This window comes from Meriones unguiculatus, chromosome 1 (genome assembly GCF_030254825.1).
Source record: "Meriones unguiculatus strain TT.TT164.6M chromosome 1, Bangor_MerUng_6.1, whole genome shotgun sequence".
NCBI lineage: Eukaryota > Metazoa > Chordata > Mammalia > Rodentia > Muridae > Meriones > Meriones unguiculatus.
Genome location: NC_083349.1, coordinates 8,318,212 through 8,338,711, shown reverse-complemented (window position 1 = coordinate 8,338,711; position 20,500 = coordinate 8,318,212). Strand labels below are relative to the sequence as shown.

The 20,500-nt window shown below is 49.8% G+C and overlaps 1 protein-coding gene across 6 annotated transcripts in view; it reads right to left on the bottom strand.

The window, feature by feature from the left end:
* The window catches only part of Tacc2 (transforming acidic coiled-coil containing protein 2), a 181,457-nt gene that overhangs the window by 67,561 nt on the left and 93,396 nt on the right, over positions 1-20,500 (bottom strand). For 3 of the 6 annotated variants that reach the window (XM_060381092.1, XM_060381074.1, XM_060381076.1), the window contains one exon: positions 18,750-18,884. In XM_060381092.1, coding sequence (XP_060237075.1) covers positions 18,750-18,884 — 135 coding nt within the window. Of the gene's footprint in view, positions 1-2,067; positions 2,530-18,749; positions 18,885-20,500 lie in introns of those variants that run through there. The other 3 variants (XM_060381079.1, XM_060381084.1, XM_060381089.1) reach the window with 3 other exon arrangements.

Here is a 20,500-nt window from a genome sequence, read left to right as displayed (position 1 = left end):
CTCACTCAACTCCTGCTGCTGTGGACTGCAACTGGCAGCAGGTGAGCTCACCTCACCTTCAACCTTGACCCCGACATCACCTCACAGTGGAAGCACTTCTGCGGTGCTTCTGCACCATTCGTGGCATGCACTTTCATACATACTACTGTGGAAACACCACGCCTACACAGGGAAGAGCTGCTTTCTTAGTTTTCTTTTCTTTTTAAACGTCGAGGTTGGACACAGCACATCTATAGGGGAAACAAGTGTTCCCATTACTCAGAGAGGGGCTGTATAGGCTCTAGCCATTAGGAACAACATCTCCCAAACTACTTCCCTCTCTCGGGTCTTCTATTATGATTATGTTGGGGAACAGAAGGTGGGAATTTTTGTGAATGAGTAAACATACCATCTTAACAACTGTACTCTAAGATGTTTCAGAAGCCTCAAGTGGTAAAAATGGACCAAGTAGACCACGAAAATACTGGATGAGCAGCTTCCCTCCCAAGGTGGCCACTGGGCCTCAACTTTTACTTTACTGCCACTATACCCACAGAACAAACCCTTAAAGACGATTATCTGAAAGAACATCTACCTAACAGAATCTCTCCAAGCGCAGCCTTCAGCTTCCAGAACACAGGGCAGTATATCAACCAGGATTGAAGGCGGGGTCCGGGGAGCTTAATTTCCAATGGCTGAAGAGCACATTTTCCCAAGCCTAGGGGCACACGATCCTTTCGGGTCCCTCCAGTGCTTTGGGAGGTTATCAGCTGTGCTAGCTACAGAGGTGGTGTCACTGATTTCCAGTTCACAGACTTTGAAAAATTGAGGCTGAAAATTTTCTTTTCTCGAGTCCTATAAGGCAGTATGATTACCACACACCTAACACTATTGCACCTGAATGGACAGGACAGCGAGGCACAAGGCTCATACCATAAAACTCCCAAACACAATATACCTCCATTGTAAGATAGGGCATTCTCAAGTTACGGGGATGAAGATAAGCGATGGACGCACACCTGCTCCTCAGAATGACTGGCTGTTCAAAAGCCAGAGTCTGGAAAACCACCGCGGCCGCATTACATCACCACATGGGTCCAGCTTCTCACTGAAGCCCAGGGAGGGTGGAAGCCCTCCCCCCTCACCTCCCGTGGGACCCAAACCCTACTCCAACACGAAGACCAGTTCCTGCTATCTTTTAATCTACATATCAAATACTCATAAGAACCCACACTGCTCTGCCACCCTCGCCTCTCAAGTCTCCAGAAATATTCTCCTCTTTGGAAAGGGGGAGCAGACTTCAGAGGGGACGGGCAGGCCCACTTTGGACAGCAGCCTTACTTGCTGAATTGTGACCTGGCCAGGCAGACCTCGTCAATAAGCCCCATCCCCCAAGGAAGCCTGGGTTCATAATGGAGGAAACCACCATAACAAAAACAGCAACTGTAACAAATACTCATCAGGATAAAAATCCACTTCTGAGCGCATTAGCACTGTGGTTTAGAGAAAGGATCGGATTCCTGGATCGATGCATAGTCAGGCACTGCTTCTACCAATGACAAGGCTGTTTGGCTGTCTCTGCTAATAATAGCAAGCGGCCTTGTCCTCAGTGTTCGTAGGAGAGTATAGGGGTGATGCTTGGACTAGCACTCTGAGCGCTATGCCATCTGTCCTGCCACGCCAGTAGCTGATCCAGCACCGTTCCCAACATGCACAATACTCCTAGGAGGAGGCCTTCTCTCCTTGATGCCTCCGGTTCCCTAGCAGGAAATACCAGGGGGAAGAGGGGGGGGCGGGTGCAGAGGAAAAGATGCTGATAACGCAGAAGCCCCCACCATGCACCCTCCTACTGAACAACCAAAACCGAATTCCAGAGGGCTATTTCTGCTCCAGGAGTATCCCGGGACTATAAGATATTCAGTCCAGATAGGACACAAAACACAAGCAGCAGCCACCAGGTAAAGCCTTGCAAGGCTTCCTAGGCCAGCCTAGGCTTCACGCTGCACCGCATGGGGGAGAGAAGCACTAACAAAGCGGGGCAGCATCTCCTCCCCCCGGGGGCTCCGGGAGGCAGAGCACTGCACTTACATGGCCTCAGAAACCTCCAGGTTCAGGTCACTGGCTGGGGCTGGTTGCAGGGACTGCGACCCTCCCATCCTCGCTGAGCCCTGGCGTGCAGGCTAGCCGCGAGCAGGGCCAGCGTCCTGGTTCGGTTCCTCCAGCCCGGGGCGGGCCGGCCAGCGGCCGGAGCTGCTGCACTGCAGATGGGAGCAGCTGCTGGCATCCGTGGTGGTGGCGGCGACTGGGAGCTGCGGCTCGAGGCCGGAGCCGGCCCAGGGGGGGGCGAGCACCGAGGAAGTGTGCGCGCACGAGTGCAGCTGGCGGGAGCGCGCCTAGGTGTGCGCGTGAGCGTGGCCGTTGCGCGTGGAGCTCCCTGAGAGGAGGCAGTGTGAGCCCGAGCTCTGGCGTGGTCGGAAAGAATCTTCTCCTTTATCTTAAAGCCCCTTTTCAGCCCGTGTACTGGGACTTGATGATGTCACCACCACCAAGCGGCCTGACGCCTGCATCTTCACAAAGCTCCGGAAACTGATGGGAGGAGGGCGAAGACCCTCCCTCTGCTCACACACCAAGCTGCAGCTTTCCAGCTTAGCCTAGACTGCCTGCTAGTGTAGTGTGTCTTTTGAGATGCAAATACGCAGCTCACAGGCTACATGAGGCCCCCAGAGGGCGGGGCAAGGTGGTCTAGCAATTGACAAGGGTGGGGAACAGGTCCCTAGGAGGGCCGCCAGAACCAGTAAAACAGGATGCAGTGGAAATTGAGGACTGCCCACCTGAACTTTCTTCAGACCACACGGCTGGGGCAGAAGTCTGCCCCAGGGGCAGTGACCTGGCGTGGTTCCCAGGCTTCCAGCCTACCAAGGCCAGGCCTCCAAAGATAACCGTCATAGTCTGACAAGTCTGCGGTGGTTAGGGAAAGCTGGAGGGAAAGAGTCATAGGGCCACTTTCAGGGGCTGGGTCTGCATTCTGGTCTTTGGCTACCGAAAGAACTTTCTACAAAGACAATACACTATGCTATGCAGGCTGCACCCCTGAGTCAGCCCTCCTCATAGAACAAGAATGCACAGGGGAAAGGTAGCTGTGAGGGACATAGAAAATCTTATCTCTGATCCTAAACACAGGCTGGCTTAGATGCCAGGGGACATACGGTGCCAGACCCCATTTCCCTGTTGAGAAGTAGCCAGGTTCCAGACTCCAGCTCTGAAAGTCTCCACAGTTCAACTCTGAGCCTTCTCACTGGAGGCAACCAGAAAAGCAGTCTATCTCCCCTGTAAGTGCTGGCGGTTTGGGAACATGCATCACCCCAGCAACAGCAGCAGCAGCAGCCGCCCACCACCACCCTGCAACTCCCCCCTGCCCCCCTACCCCGCCGATTACATTTGGTGCAATGGCTTTCTGAGCCCTGAACAACTGAACTCAAACACAACTGCCTGTGGGGGAGTCGAAGGCCTCTTCTAACTTTTTACAATTCCTCTGCCCACATGGCAGTTAGCTCATAACAAATATGTGCATTACAGCCCAAAATAATAAGATGATGAAAATAAAAATGCTCAATGCACACAACAAAATCAACATGAAGGTACTCAGCACACCTTAAGATTCCATCCAATGTACTGACTGTTTTAAAAGTGTGGCTAGGCATGTCTGCTCAGGCTAGCACATCTAGAATCTCTACTCCCTATAAACGGCAAAGCTTGAGGGCCAGCTCAATTTCTGGGGCCCATATTTCTTCTCTGTGTCAAAACACCACACCATCAGAAATGCTTCCCAGGAATCAGTGACATGAAATCTCCAGGAAACATTGAGGTTTCTTTCTGTATTTAAATGAAAATAGCAACCAATGGCGCCTGTCTTGTGGAGACGGTCAATAGGGCAGCACTTTCCAAGGAGGCCATCACTCATTGTCAACACTAGTGATATCTGGTGGCAAGGACGCAGGGAGGGGAAGGGAGCTCTTTATTTTTAAAACAGATTCCCCACTCCACTGAGTCTGCAGTTGGGGATCCAAAAGAACCCTACAGTGTGTAGTCAAAAAAAAAAAAATCATGGATGCTAACGTAGCTTCTTCTCAGGGAAGGGACCCTATTCCTGGGCATGTAGTGTACAGATTTCAGTTAGGTTACACACTGGGAAAATACATGGAGAAAAGGAGAAGCAAAAGGAGGGAATCCCCAGCCTGAACTCACCCCATTTTGACCCTCACTGCCTCTATTTCACCTCTTTAACTTTCTGCTTCTAGAATCAATCTTCCACAGTGGCCCTGGATTCTGGACTGACTGACATCTTTATGACAAAGAACCAACTGAAATGGCCCCCAAGCACTGGTGATGCTTGCAAGACACACACACACCCAAAGGAGGAGAGTGTCCATGATGGTGAGGTTACATCAGGAACAGGGCCTAAAGCACTCCACAGGACCCAGACAGTCCTCCTCAAAATGGAAACCAGGCTGTCTCCTCAAAGTGAGAGGGAATCACACTTCATGGGAACCAGACTGATCCCTTCAAGGCACAACAGTGATATCGAGGTGTTCAGAGCTCTAGGCAGAAGAAGAACTGAGATAATGGCCTCTTGGCCTGACCAGGATCACAGATCTCTCAGTGAGGTGAACCCAGCCCTCCTCTTCTGACCCTCCCTGACCCCGCTTCGTTTCCTTATAAAGTATAAAAGTTCCCGTCAATCCAATGGAGATAGACTTGGAGTCACCAAATCCTTTATCTGCTCTTTCCAACAGAGCCACATTAATTAACTCTGTCCTTCACCATTCCTTGTCTCTGACTGGTGTGCTGGGACTTCCAGAGTTGGGGTGATTGGGTTACAACCAGAACCTTCTGGGGTTGGTTTGTGCATGGCAAGCAGGGTCACAGGGCTGTCAGAATGTCTTTGCCCTTAGTAAGTCAGCAGGTTCTGCCAAAAGTGAAGGCCTTGAAATGACAGCAGAGTTCAAATCTTGACTTTCTCCCCCCTCATTGGTTATATGCCCTTGAACCAAATGCCTAAGCACTCAGGCTAGGACATAGACAAATGGGCATAATACTGTGGAAGGATACTGGGAAATTAAGCTATATACAATCCATGAACTCTTGGGACCAGGCCCTCCTTTCTTAGGACCATGTTACCTGAGTAGAACACTAATACAATAATATAGTCAAGTGCTTCTATTTAGAATCCCAACAACCACACAGTTACAATATAGTGACATATTGTGTAGTGTATAATATCACCTCACTGATACTAAAAGTGGGCCCCAAAATCATGGTTGACAAAGTTTGGGCACCTTTAAAGGTGATGACAGCTGAAATGTTGCTGTGTGATTCTCTACTGAAGAGCCACTCAGGCCCTTAATTAATACTTTCTGATGCTGACTAGGCTTGGAGGAGACTGCTTGCTGCGTTTGCTGCTGATGGAGATTGATATAGCCCCAAAAGAACCCATGTGATTCTAAACATCTGGGAGAAGTAAAGAGATCTGCGCCTCCTCTCCCCTCTAACCTTCTCTCTCTTATCTGGGGGGCGGGGGGTTATAAGGGAGAGGATTTAAGGAACCCCAAATATAGCAGAGTTTAAAAACAAGCACTAATCCTTAGTGCACCAGAATTCAGAGGAAGGGCCTATGGCAGGTGATAAAGGTTAGATAACATCATTACAGGCCCTGTCAAAATGGGCTTAGTGCCCTTATAAAAGGGAAAAGAGTCATGTAATCTCCTACATCCTCATGAAAGTATTGCAAGAAGGTAGCTATCTGTAAGCCAGAAGAAGCCCCAGAGGTCTTGCTTGTCTGCACACCCTGGTCTGGGACTCCCAGCCCAGGACTGGGACTATGAGAAAAAGATGTTGAGTCTATGCTGCTTTTGTTGCAGCAGCCCAACTAAGACACGCTGCTTCAGATACACTGGTGGGGCCAAGAATGGGTAACAGAAAGAGCGAAGTCAGAAAACCTGAACTCATACTAAATAGGATGCCTAGACAGTGGTAGCCAGAGGCCTGAAGACACACACATTGTAACAGTTCCCATAATCGCTGTGACTCAATACCCAACTCCTGTTCCCCTTCCTACCTCCCCCATCTTAACCCCAAATCATGTGAAGTCAATTCATTGATCTGTATGGATTTGTAGGACAGGAAAGCCCAGATTCACCAAGAAGTTTTAAAATGCCTCAGGCAGCATCCCACTAGCTTGCTCTCTCATTTTTTCAAACACGTACTGAGGCTCTTGCCAGGCCCTGGCCAGAGCTGAGGCTGCAGTGCAGTCCCCAGTCCTTCCATGTGCCTTTAGTCATGTGTAAAGTCCACAAGGGTGGCTCTGAGTACCCTGCTTTCCTGACTTTCACATGCTGGCTCCTCCTTCCATCCTTCCACCCCTCACTCCTGGTCCAGCCTCCACCCGGGCCTACCTTGGAGGAACAGCAGTATGCCCTCTCTAGAATCCCATCAACGGTGCCCATCACGTTCAAACACCACCTCCAACAGCCCTGCAGGTCTTTGCATCCTCGACACATGCACAGTCAGGGCCCTGAAGGTAGGCCAAGCTCACATGGATAGGCTACTCTGTCACCTGTCACCTATGTTACTAATGTACCAAGAGAGTCTAGAGCGACAGATAAACCAGGAAATGCCTCCAAGGTTTCCAAAATAATTAGCAATCCACTGTATATTAACACCCCTGTAATATTACAAGCCTGGCCTATGCACAGTGGTTCAGATGGTTTATTCTTGTGTTACTAACTGGCAGCAAGCCTGAAAAAGCCCAGTAACCACAAGATAACCTTGTGATCCAGGCTCCACATCCCACAGGGTAACAAAGGTCTGGGACAAAGTTAAGGGCTAGAGAAATGGCTTGGTGGGGGGCTCAAGAGATGGCTCTGAGGTTAAGAGCACTGGCTGTTCTTCCAAAGGCCCTGAGTTCAATTCCCAGCAACCACATGGCGGTTCACACCCATCTGTAAGGAGATCTGGTGCCCTTTTCTGGTGTGCAGACACACGAGACAGAACACTGTATAAATAATACATAAATAAATCTTTAAAAAAAAAGAAAAGAAAAGAAATGGCTTGGTGGTCCTTTTCCTCACACAGAAGACTGGGGGTTGGCTCCCCGCATCCACACAGTAGCCCACAACCAACTCCTGGAACTGTAACTCCAGCTCTAAGGGACCTGGGGCTCTCTTCTGGCTACTCTGAGGTTCTACACACGTGATACACACATACATTTAAATAAATAAATTACACACACACAATTTGTTTGGTTTGAAGACAGAGTTTCTCCATGTAGCCCTGGCTATCCTAGAACTCGCTTTGTAGATCAGGCTGGCCTCAAATTCAGAGATCTGCCTGCCTCTGCCTCCCGAATAGTGGGATCAAAGGTGTACGCCAACACACTCACAATAGCCGTGTTTTGAACGATAGCTTAGCCAGGCACACGTGGCGGCTTCTACCTATCATCACAGCACTCAGGTATGGCAGTGGCATGGGGATCAGGAGGTAAAGATTATCTCCATCTACATGTCAAATTCAAGGTCAGCCTGGACTACATGAGACCCCATCTCAAACTCCAAGAAACAAACCTAAGTTCCCTGTCCTGGTTTCAGGTTTCAGGGAAGCCAGCAGCTGCCATAACAGCTTCCTCACCCAGCCATGCTGTGGACCCCTGAGCTGCTAATTACCCAAGCATGTGGGAAAGGAAAGTAGGTCAGATCACAGAATAGCCCAGGGGAGAATGCTGAGGGTGTAAATACAGCTAAAACATGGGCAGGCTCAGTAAAGCTCTGTTTCTTTTAGCCTAGTCTGTGACACTCACTCTAACATGGTAGGCAGTGAGGCGGCTGGGTGAGACCCACAAGGGCCTTGTTTCCAAGAAGGCCCCTTCATGCAGGCTGCCCATTCCCAACTGGCTCTTCTGCCTGCAGTCCCACGTGTCCAGCTCCACAACACAGCATGGTGCTCCACACTTTTTGGGGCCCATGCACTGATCCTGGCACACTCACTGGCTTGCCTAATGTTCTATGAGTTGGGAAGCTGTGCGGCCCAAGTCCAACACCACATACTCATTTGAGAAGAAGACCCTCAGCACAGAGGAGCAACGGAGGACTTCTGACTGTGGTCAGGAACGGCACATTGCCGATCTCTCTGATAAATTTTACAGACGTGGGCTCCTAGCTCTCCTGTCACTCAGCCTCACTCAAGTGCAAAAATGTTTCCACTACCTTAAAAGCAAAAACCCCTTTCTACTGTCAGGCTTTGATCTGTCACTCGCCTCATCCTGTGTTTGAGTTGGGGCACAGGGGGGTCAGCGTGACTTTCTTGGCAAGAAGCATCAAGGCTGACTTCAGGCAGATCCTGGGAAGGTTCTGTTCCACACCAGCCTGGAAACTTCACTAGCAAGTGTCTTTACAACTGGGCACATTAGTCTCGGTTTACCTGTGTGTCTGTCAGGTACCTCTGCTCTCTAGCCATGCACGCTGCCCTTGCATACCACACCCCTCTAGGCTGGAGGCCCCAGGAAGCCCTGGGGGTTATGGGAGTCTTCAGTCTCAGCATAAGTCGGGAGATGAAAGGTCATTGAGTCTCTTACACCAGGTATCACCTTCATCTTTTATGTATCAGCTCATCCAGGGAGCGTGGGTAGCTGTTTGGGGCTGACTGCAAGCTTAGGTGAGTCTTCAGTTTTTCCAGAAGGCTTTCTCGTGTGTGTGTGTGTGTGTGTGTGTGTGTTTCCACTGCTGGGGATGGCACCTGGCTCCTTGCACTTTCTAGGCAAATGCTTTACCACTTTCATAGACTCAATTCTTCCCAAGGGCTCTCTTGCTATCTCCTTGAAAAGATGATGACCATGTCTCCTTCCTACCTGTCCCCTAACTCCGCAGGGGAACCTTCACATTTCATGTCAGGCTACCCTTCATGAGGAAAACATCACTTTAATGTAGTTGGGGCAGAAGCTGGGTGTTGAGGTCTCACTGTTAGACCTGGGGAGAGAAACCAGAACATGCTAACAAAGAATTCAGGAAAGAGGGGTGAGAGTCATTCTTATTTTAAAATTAAGAAGCCAGAATGCAAAGTTGGCTAGCTACAGGGCAGGAGAGTGGGCAAGAAGGAGAAAGAAGAATGGAAAACTGGTCATGAAATATCACAGGGCTGTGCAACAAGTTAAATAAGTATTGAAAAGTCACTCACATGTGAAGGAGAAATCAGCAACACAAACACCCCAGAAGATGAACCATCCCCAAATCCTCTTTTCTATAAATCAATTTTGCACTTTCGAGAAGGAACTAGTAGGTAACATTCTTGACTGAACTGTTTAGAAAATGTTTAGACTGAACTGTTCAGAAAATACACCCTCCTGGATGTTGAAATGCTCATTAACTTTCCATGCAAGCAAAAGGAAACCTGGTAGACAAGGTGGGTAGATGCTGGGAGAGAGGATGCGGCTGGCTCTGAGGTACTCGTCTAAACCCTTGGAGATGGCTACAAGTCTGGTTCTAAGTTCCCAACAGGCAAAACAAAAAGAGTAATCAGTTACGGTATTCATAAGAACATAGCAGCCAAAAAAAAAAAAAAAAAAAGAATCTAGCAGAATAAAGTTAGAGACTGGGGATGTGGCCCGGTTGGCAGAGTGACTGCACAGCATACTAGCCAAAACAGCAAGCTCCTGGTTCAATGAGAGACTCGGTGTCAATATTAGCCTCCAACCCATCCCTGAGGCCGGGTACACACGTACCTGCTCACACAACAATGCATGTACACCACACACACAGACATATGCAATAAAAAGTAAAAATTGTAAATAGTAACAAGACCAGCAAGACCATCCCGTGGGTGAACAGTTTTTCTTGCACTCTCTCCTCTGCCAGGAGACTGAATGTATCCAATGGAAGACAACTTGTACGAAATTCTACCATCAAGCCAGTGTTCACCAGGCATACCAGGAGCTACTGAGCTGCCCCCTGCAAACCAGCATCAGAAAGCTAGGAAGTTTCTTAGAGAGGTAGGTCTAATTGTTCCGTCCTCTCCCATACTGAGAGCCCTACCTGCCACAGCAACAAGGTGTAATGTTTGATTAACTGCTCCATCCTGGACTGAAAGTCCTCACCTTTCATGTCTCCAGGGCAACAAGGTTACATATAGGGAAGCAAAGGACACCACCAGGACCACATTTTTTGTCAGCAAAGCCCCTAACAAACACGATCGCTTCTCAACTACTCATTCTTCTTAGCTAGCCCCTTGCTGACTGTCAGGGAGCTCTTCCTTGCCAGTGACCATATGGCAGAGCCACAGAGACATGAAAAAAATCCCGGCAAAAAACTCAATGTCCACCAAAGTCCCTGAGACACAGCAACAGGCTGGAGCAGACCTGAGTGTGAAGAGGGGTTCCTGGCTAGGGTGATGACCATAGGAGAGTTCAGAAAGAAAACAGAAGCATCAAAGAACCAAGAGACTCCATGGAATTGTTTATGGAAAAGCACCTGCATGCACAGCAAAAGTCAGGATAAAGTAAGCAATGTGCAGCTCTGAAACCAGCTGAAAAAAATGTGGTCCAAATTCCTCATCCACTGGAAGTACTAGCAGATTGACTCCACCGAAATCTACAGCAGCAGCTCCCAACCTGTGGGTCGTGACAGCCACGGGGGTCGCACATCAGATATCCTGCCCATCAGATATTTGCATTATAATTCATAACAGTAATAAAATTACAGTTATGAAGTAGCAATGAAGTAATTTTATGGTTGAGGAAGTGTATTAAAGGGTCGCAGCGTTAGGAAGGTTGAGAACCCCCGATCTGAGGCTTGTTAAAACGAGACACTGTCACCCTTCTCATTTCCTTTGTCAAAGTAAAAAGTCTCAAATGCTTCCCCAACTATTGACGCTGAAATCCGGATTCATTCAGGGGACTCATTTTAAACAGCTCCTCTCAGGTGACAATTTTCTTCAGGCTTTGCCAGACATCCTCTCCTGAGGCTAACTTTATAAACCTGATCATAAACAGCAACAAACATGGTGACCCAAGACAGGCTTTTTTGGCTCAGTAAAACCCCACACTCCTAAGTCCAGGTTATGACTTAGAAAAAATAAAGTCAAGCTTCTTTCTATACCAGAGGACTCACCTGGGTCAGGTGATTGCTTCTGTCTAGGTTCGAAAACACAACCAGTACTGGCCATCTTTCTCGGTAACCTTTGACAGTGAGGATAGAAAATTTCCTATGCAGGCCAAGAAGGCCAGGGCTCTTAAGAGAGCTTTAGTGTATCTGCTTTGACTGTTGCTGTGTGGATCCTTGGAGTTCCTCTGGCTCTTAAGCCTCCTGGTCTCGGAGGGTACTTTGTAATACGAATAAAAAGGCCTTTTAAGAGGAACTTGAGGGTGTAAGCGGAGACAAGAATGGATACTGCCAGAATGGATGAAAGGCTGGTTTCCCCAGCCAGACTGGAGAAACAGGTTAAGCATGGTCACCTGCCCATCTCTAGGGCAGGGAGTTCTTCTGGCCCACAGGGAAGCCACTCAGGGTGGAAAGGGCTCCCAGATGAGCACACTAAACAGCAGATCCAGAAGCCCCGAGCCTCGTGTTTTCCCTCCAGTGAGAGCGAAGAGGTGGTAGCCTGTTCACTGTGGGGTGGATCCCTTTTCAAGCCTTACAAGCCACCAGCACAGCCTGGCACACTGCCATCCCCACCCCCTGTGAACAGCGCAGCAGAAACCAGGCTCAGAACTGCTGACTCAAGGCTCCTTGCAGAAGCAGAAATCCAGAACTCTGGGCTAGAAATAGTAGCCATGCGAATCTACTGAGAGCATGTCTGTGGGCAGAGCAAGCAAGTGAGTGTGTTAGTGTGTGTGTGTGTGTGTGTTACCAAGCCCTAAAAATATCACCTTCTTTCCATAAAAATCCCAGAAGCCCTATCCCTCCATACCTATTTCCCCATGGTTGTCTGTACCAGTACACAATTGGCTGGAGATGCAGGCAATTTTGCTCCCCCTTAGCTCTCTAGGAATTGATTTGTATACATGAAAACAGTTGTCCTGCGACCTCAGACTGATCTGAGCCTTGCCCTGTCTTGCTGCCCTTTTGGAAATGTTAGGAGAGAACCCAGGGCATAGACATGACCAGGCTAGCTAACGGCTGGCAGAGTCTCAGATAGTGTGTGTCTGCCACCTGCAGGGTCACCGTTACAGCACCAGCACCTGGATTCAGGCTTGGCCAGAGGAGACACTCCACAGACGTAAGACTAGATGGATGAATGATGAAATGAGCCACAAGACAGATTCAGGCCCTCTCTAGCACATGGGTACCACCATAGTTCAGGCGGACACTGTCTCCTGCCTGGATCACGGTTACAGCCATATGATCCTCTGACCTCTGGCCTCTCCTTTCCATCTACCCTCCCCTCCTCCCAGAAATCACCCCAAATTAAATTCCATCTCAACTCTCCCTTGCTTGAAGAAAACAGATGCATTTCCTTTCTCAGCACCTTGGGTTCCAATGACCCCAGGCCCAACTGCAAGTCCCCTGCCATTCTAGAGCTAAACTTCAACTATGCCCATCCCCAACTACCCTCAATCAAGCCTCTCTGGCTCTCCTTGATCTCCTGCCTGGATCTGCAGGCTGCTCTACACCCCTAGTGCTGGCACGAGTTACCTTCACTCACTCTTTGCCTTCATCAAGGACCTATTCACACTGCAAACCCCTCTGAGCTATTCGGTTCATACATATCTGATCATCATAGTAACCCTACAAGGTGGTTGCTACTACTCTTATTTTAAAGACGGGTAAATGAAGGCCCAGAGCAGTAAGGCAACCTGCTCGATGTCACAGAGATCAGAAGTAAGCCAAGGGACCTCCCCTTCTAGCTTTATACATACAGTTGTAGCTGGCCTGACAGAAATGAAGATATTCAAAAGAGACACTTATATCTGCAAAATCTACCAGACTACTGAAACAAAGGGTCCCATAGAAATGGGATTTATCCCAGGAAGCTCATGCTGGAGAAGGAAATAGTGCCAGAGGAGGGAGAAACTGCCTCCCAGAAAGAGATTTTCCACAGTCCTGTAGACGCGCCAGACCACCATACAGGATGAGACTGAAGCCCAGACAGTGGTGGGTCAGTCGTGGGCGGGACCCTGACTGGGACTGCTTATCTGTGAATGTCCTAGTCCCTCTATTTAAACTGTAATCTCACCTCAGGACCCCAAGGACAGACTTGGGGCAGGTTAGAAAGGCTCACTGGATCTCCTGTCTCACTTTCCAATGTGGCCACATTAAATAAGCCTTTTTCTGCTTTCCGCTTTTAATTTGGCTCTTTTAGTAGGCTTACTGAGGACAGGTGGCCGAACCTGGTTCAAGGCACAAGCTGTGATCTCCAAGTTTGATCCCAGAGTGGAACAGATTCAAGTAGGATATACAGCTGCTAAATCAGCGGTAGGTTGATCTGTGGGTGGGTGGATGAGTGGATGAACAGATGGATGTGTAGGTAGATGGATGGATAAGTGGGTGAATGGGTATGTGGACGGGTGGGTAGATGGATGGATAAATGGGTGAGTGGATATATATATATAGAGAGAGAGAGAGAGAGAATGGGATGCATAAAATATGCTGCTAAAGCCAGAAAGCCCAACAGAGCAATGCAGGACCCCACTTAGACATAACCACTTGTCACTTCCTGCTCTTTACCACTATACTTCACGAGTAAAATATTATAGAAACCGACTGGCCAGTGAACAGCAGTAGCACTTAGGCTGGTGGGAGCTGAGTCAAGCATACCTAGAGAGAATACCATGTCTTCCTCCTGCCTCTGTCTAGGCCCTGCCCTTGGTTTGGGAGTCTATTTCTTCACCTCCTTTGGGCTATGACAAAGCCTCTTATGACCCTCTTTTCCATACTTCCTGCTTAGGTCTGAGGACTGAAGGGCACACACCTGAGCACTTTCCAACACACATCACTCAGGACAAGGATGATGGTTGGGTAGATATACTGGAGGGGAAGGAGGACTCCTAACCTCAGCTACCTCCATTCAAGGCAGGAAGGGATCCCACACCACCCCCTAGGACTTTCCAGCTTTGTCCCTCCTGATTCCCTCTGAGCCCCCTCACATTATCTCTTCACTGAGCTTGCAGAGAGGCAGCTTCTCCTTCATGCTACTATAGGACCTCAGGACCCAGCCCAGGGGGCTGTGGGATAGAAGCCCGACAGCTTTCCTCCAGCTGTGTTTCACCCGTCAGGGCCAGGGAGTGCCAGGGTTCCTGTACTTCTAGTCCCAAGTCCTGTTTCCTCCCAAAAGAACAGGAAAGTAGTAGGGAAAGGATCTTGAGGCCATTTTCTCCCACAACTGTTTCCACTCAGAGACAGGAAGACGCTTTCAACTCAACCCCTTCTGGAGAGTGAGGCAAAACTTGCCTTTGCCCCAAGCCTCCAGCTGAAGACAGAGACTGACTTACTCGGTGAGGGAAGACTTACCCAGCAAATACCAGGTGTCTAGCAGCTCCCTGGTCATGTACAGGAAACCAAGCAGGAGCCAGACAGCCTGGATGGATTGCCTGTGTTTGTCTCCATGGGTGAGAGATAATTATGCTGTACATTCATGCCTGGGATGCCATGGAACAGAGGACCTCGGTACAGGGCAATGGCTAGAACCTGGCTTACGGAACACTGGAGTAGACCCCAGGCTGGTGGGCACAGGGCCTAGCCTCCAGAGACCTTCATCCCAGCAATCCAGCCCTTCCCCTGGCACGAGAGGATCGTGCACGTCTGCTATGGTTTGTGTTTAGTCTGTCCCCACAAACCCACACAAGAGTCTCATCCTCAAAGCCAGTTAACAGCGTGAAGAAAGTGGAAACTGAATTAGAGGTGGGGCCTTTGAAATGCACTTAGGTTCGGATATTGTGGTAGAGATCCCTCTGATTAAGTCTTGGTGGTTTTCTAAGAGGGACAGAGACTAGGCAGACTCTTGCAGGTGATGCTCTGTGGTGAAGCAGCCGAGGGGTTGGGGACATGCTTTCCAGAACCCCTGCCTTGCTGTTTGGACATTCAGCTCCAGAATGGTTAATTAAATAGATGTCTCTTCTTTATAAAGTTACCCTGCCTTGTATATTTCATTATAATAACAGCCAACAACAAAATCTAATCAAGACTCTCCCTACAAAATGAATTGCTGAGGTGGGGAGCTGCCAAAGGGGCTGAGTGTGAAGCAGTGGTCCCCAAGGAGCTCCAGTCTCAGCTGAAGAGAGGAGCAAAGTCCCTGCTCTCTTCATGCCCAGGAAAAGATGGAGTCTTGAAGGAGCTTTGACAGAGGGATGGAGTCTATTTGAGCCACGTGGGAACAGTTTATCAGAAAGCTTGGCAAGCCCACAGGCGGTGGTTCAGGGCAGCATTTCCCATGGTGTGCTGCTCTCAGGGCCTCCTGCATTGACACCAAGGAACCAGGTTGGTCCCCGAGAGAGCTGAGTTGCGTCTCCATACTGCTTTCCCTGGGCCTGTTCAGGTAGGCAGTCCTAGGCCAAGTTTCCCAGCCACCAATTCTTAAGACATAGCTATCCTCAGAAGGGACAGTGAGAAGTCAGGTCTGAGGTCAGGGATGATGTTTTACATGCCAACAGACCAAGCTCTTGATCTGCAAGGCTGTCTCAGGCTGCACTAGCATGAACAAGGGCTTTCAACTGGCATTCCTGGAGATTCCAACGATCAGGCTCCCCACCTCGCCTCAGCCTCTCATAGCTCTCCCAGAAGCACAGGAAGTCACGGAGAGGCCTCAAGAGGGCCATGCTGGGGGAGACAGGAGTATGGCCAGAAGCGTGATGTAGCAATCACCCATCTCTCTCCCAAGAGCAGCTTGTGGCTCAGGAGGGTTATGCTCAGCCAAGTCCTCTCTAAGTGGTTCCCCTCCTCTCTCTTCAAGGCGCATCTGTCCTCCACAAGCATGTGGCCAAACGGTCACTAGCGGGCACATGGGAGTGGGGAAGCAAGCCATTTAGCCTGGAGAGGGGAAGCATGTCCACAGCAGCCTCCAGAAGCAGGGGGCTGCAGAAGGCACCCAGAGGCTTTCGAGAACGGAGCATCCACAGAGCTAATGAGATGTGCCTTTTCCAGGACATCAGGTCTCACTGTTGCCTCTCCCCCTCCAAGCCCTAACATGGAGAACAAAGCCACAGCCGTAGGGCCCGCAGCTGCCTGTGCATCATGAAAACCCAGGAGGCAGCTGGCCCTAGTAGAAGAATCTATGTGGAGAATGGGAACAGAACAGGGAGATAGTGTCTCCATCCCCCCCCCCCCCCCACTGTCAAGAGAACCTCAGACTGGCCAGGCTGGTGACTCAAGACTTCCATTTCAGTGAGATGAAGTGTTAATTTGGGTAGTGTTGAAACTGGAACTGGCGCATCCAAGGCCCCGTAAGATGCGGAACGACATGATTTACACGGACACCTGGATCCAGGCCCTGGCCTTGTGACTAACAGCACGGAGACAAGAGAGATGGAGGCCACACCTGCACAGGCGAGGGCAGCACAGCACAGCAGGCCCGAGTCTTGCACAGCTGAGCAGGGGTATGGAGCCTCAGGGCTCATCAACCACCAGTCCTCAAGTGCATGCTGCCCTGACAGGCCTTTTAAAAAATGCAAATCTGATCGCATCACTGTCCTGCCCGGGGGGCTTCTGAACACACTTAAAAGACAGGCAAGGAAGCCCAGGGCTAAAGCTGTGTGCAACAAAATACGGCAGCCTTGGATTACAGCCCGAAGTATAAAATAAATACCCAGGAGTCCACACTGACATAAATAAGTGATTGAATACATTAGTAAATGGGGGGAGAAGAGAGTAACCTCCCAGGAAAAAAGCATCATAAATAACTTATGGAGGCCTCCCCCGCCCCAGACAGAAGGGAGACTAGCAACCCTACCCTGCACACACTAATGTCCTCCCAGAAACTACAGGACAGGCAAGGCAGGCCACTCTGCCAAGCAGCCAGGTCAACAACAGCCATCAGCCATGCTGACACTGGGACCCTCCACTTTATAAAAATGATACCGAAGATTTATTTATTTTTCTTCTGTGTTTGCGAATGTTTTGCCCACATGGAGGCGAGCCATTATACATGCAACGCCAACAGAGGCCAGAAGAGGGCGGTGGATGTCTTAGAACTGGAGTTAGAGACAGTTGTGAGGCAAGATGTGGGTGCTGAGAATTGGACTGCGGGCCTCTGCAGAAACAGCCAGTGCTCTCGATTGCTCAGCCGTCTCTCCGGCCTCAGTTAAAGAAAAAAATTTAAAGGAAATGATACTTTAACTCCATCTTCTTTCTCCAAAACTCATGGCAGCAGTCTACCCATAAGAAAGATATCAGCCAAGTTTAAATTGAGTGGCACTCTGACCAAAAGAACCAAACCATCAAGGTCACCAAATAAAATAGACCTGAAAACTGCCACAGCCAAGGGGCACCTGCGGAGACTAAATGCCGACAGTGTCCTGAGTGATATCTGGGACCAAGGAAAGGCACTAAAGACAAACCACAGAACTCTGAGTAATGGAGACTTCAGTTAATGAGCAGTGTATCACTATGGGGCCAGTAACGGTGCCACCTTAGCACAATGCCATCAGGGTGCTAGCAGAGGGAACTACGGACCTGGGTTAAATAAATGGAGTATCACTTTTTATCTTCTATATTCTTCTGTAAATCAAAACTGTACTTTAAAAAAACCTCTATTAATAAAAGCTTTACGGAAGGAAACAAAAGAAAGACCCTGGTTCCTACAGTAACTACCTGGCCTGCCTGCTGAGCCACACTCCCCTCCGGTGGCTGCAGGCTCCAGCATCTACACTTCACAGACCCTTCAGCTCAGCTCCCTTGCCACGTATGCCTTTGTCACACAACTCCAGGGTCCTCACACAGGCAGAAACTCCCCAGGCAATAATAGCTCTTCCTTCCCCCGTATCCTCAGCTCACACAGGGTTAAGCCTGCTGAGCCATCAAGTCCCAGGAGGGCATCCTAACCAATGGCTGACTGTGTGTCTCCAGAGACCTCAAGGCTCCACAGGCCAGGCAGTGTGTGTTTGTGTTCTAGACTTATGTCCCGTCTCTCGCATGGTGCCTGGCCTGAGCAGCTCAAGCGCATGCTCCTGGCACTCATGAATGCACAAGACTCAAAAAGGGCTGGGATGGACCTTCTGGGAAATAATCACTCCAAGGCACAACACAGTCACCTCAGCACAATTTATCTGAGAGGCCTGGGAGCCTCAGATGCGGAACAAATGGGTGGGTCTCACTTCCACTGGACCCAGGAAGCCGGAGGCAAGCTCGGCTTCTGTTGGACTGTGTGCATCAGAGAGCAGTCATTCTTGGATAAACTTGACACAGTCACATAACCATGACCACAATCGAGATGCAGGACAGGCTATGACATTACAGCTGAGAGATCTTCTCCTGGCTCCCACCCTGGCCACCATAACATTTTCCATGCCTTGTAAGTTTTGCCTTTCCCATACTCTCCTGTTAAGTGGAAACCTGCAGAGGGAACATTCTCACTCACAGGCTATTGGTTCCGCCCCTCGGGAGTCCTTGCCTTACACACTGCTACGGAAGAACTAGCTGCCTTCAGGAAGCCAAGCTGCAAGCCAAGCGATTACAGACATGGTGTCAGTGCCTTGCTGGCGCCATCTTAAACACAGCTCACCCCAGGGCAGAAGGAGAGACCACCCGGCCCGGCTCTCTCTTACAGCTCCTGCAGGGGAAGTGCTTGTGGATTACCTGTTTATGTTCTTGGCCAGGTGCTGGCAGGAGGCAGGGGGGACTTCTACTCCATGGCCATCTGTGGCAGAAGCCGGGGCTGCCCGTTCTGAGGCTGGAGGAGCAGGACTTGCACGGGCAGCAGATGGGGAGCTGCTGGGGACACAAAGGGAGAATTATTTCACATGGAATTCGGCCCGTTAAAGGCACATTCATCAGTCCCTTCTCACCCCACCCAACCCACCCACACTTGTGGAGTGGACTATTTAAAGATGTAGCACACTCTCCCTTGGTGTGGCTCGCTCCCCCCCCCCCGCACCCCACACCCCCTACATACGGTGGAGGCTGCAGCCCCCAGTGCCAAGTTTCTCTTCACTTGGCTCCAGAAAAACTAGGGATTCATTAGCTGCTTAAGTGTTGGGGAGCCTGGGTCCTTCCTTGTTTGAGGTTTGCTTGAAGAGGATTTTTATAGAAAACTATCCTCACAGTTGGGTGCATGCAATGACACTCTGTAAATGTCATTAAATTAAACCATAAACCTCAATTCTGTTAGTTAGCCATAATTTGCCTCCAAATTCTAAGAGAGAGAGAAAAGTATGGGTGAGAAAGTTGGATCACCCAAGAACCTGTACGGGGACTCAGTGCCAGCCCTGTCTAGGGCCCAGAAGGATCATGAAGGCAAGCAGCCCTCATGTGGTAGACGTCTGCCCCCTCCTGGACAGCTAGGGGACCTGCCACGCATTTCAGGGATCCCACAGGATACACCTGGGAAAACAAGCCTGAAGTTTACAGCCTTGGAGGTTTTAAACTATCCCCTTTAGAAAAGGGCATGGCATCGTCGACAGCCTGGGAACCGCTTTCAAAGCAAGCAACTTTCCAGCCTCTGCAGACAGCCACATGGCTGCCTGTCGAGAGCTGCTCGGCTGAGGGCCTCTCAGAGCCCACAGGGAGCTGGGTGACTCAGAGCCAGGGCCTGAGACACAGGCTGCAGCGGCAGCTGGGGTTTGAGGTTTTGCAGTCTGGGGTGCAGGACCCCTTCTTCTTGGGGTGGGGAGTAGCCATAGAAGTATTGGTCTCTGAGTCAATATGCCCTGCTCAGTGAAAGCCGTGCAGGCTCTGCCATCAGAACGGACCTGGTCCTGGAAGACAGCAGCCACTGCATTAGGTGCCCAACCTCCAGGCCCTGGAAAGGGAATTCTTACTCCTTATTAAAGCCCTGTGGTGATTTAGCAGGCTCCACAGAATCAACCCTGGCGTTGCGCAAACCCCCCTCCACTCAGACACACACACTTCATGGCTTTGCCCAGCCGCTGATTCCCCTAACAGGCCTTCCTGCTGGGCAGACAGCTCCTCCTTTGGTAAGCCAGCAGTGTCCCACCCTCCAGTATCCAGCCTACTTCCTAACAGTCATATAAGCACCTTCACGCCTCACTGAGGCTGCACTTGCCCCGTCTTCTCTACCCTAGGAAGATGATGAATGAAAACGAGATAAAGACAGCTGTGTTAACAAAAGTCCCCCCCCCCGACAAAAACAAAACAACAACAAAACACCGAATACAGTGCCTGCAAGACTGATTAGAACTTCAATTATAGAGAGTTAGAATATTTCAGATCCAGAACCAAATAATCTTGAGCTCTTTTAGCATCCAAGTAGACATTTACTGCCCATCTCTGTGTGTGACCTGACATCCTCAAGACCGAAGTAGATGTTTTTGGAATGTACAGACAGACCCCTAGCTTCCTTCCACCAACCCAGAAGCTGAGATAGTAGT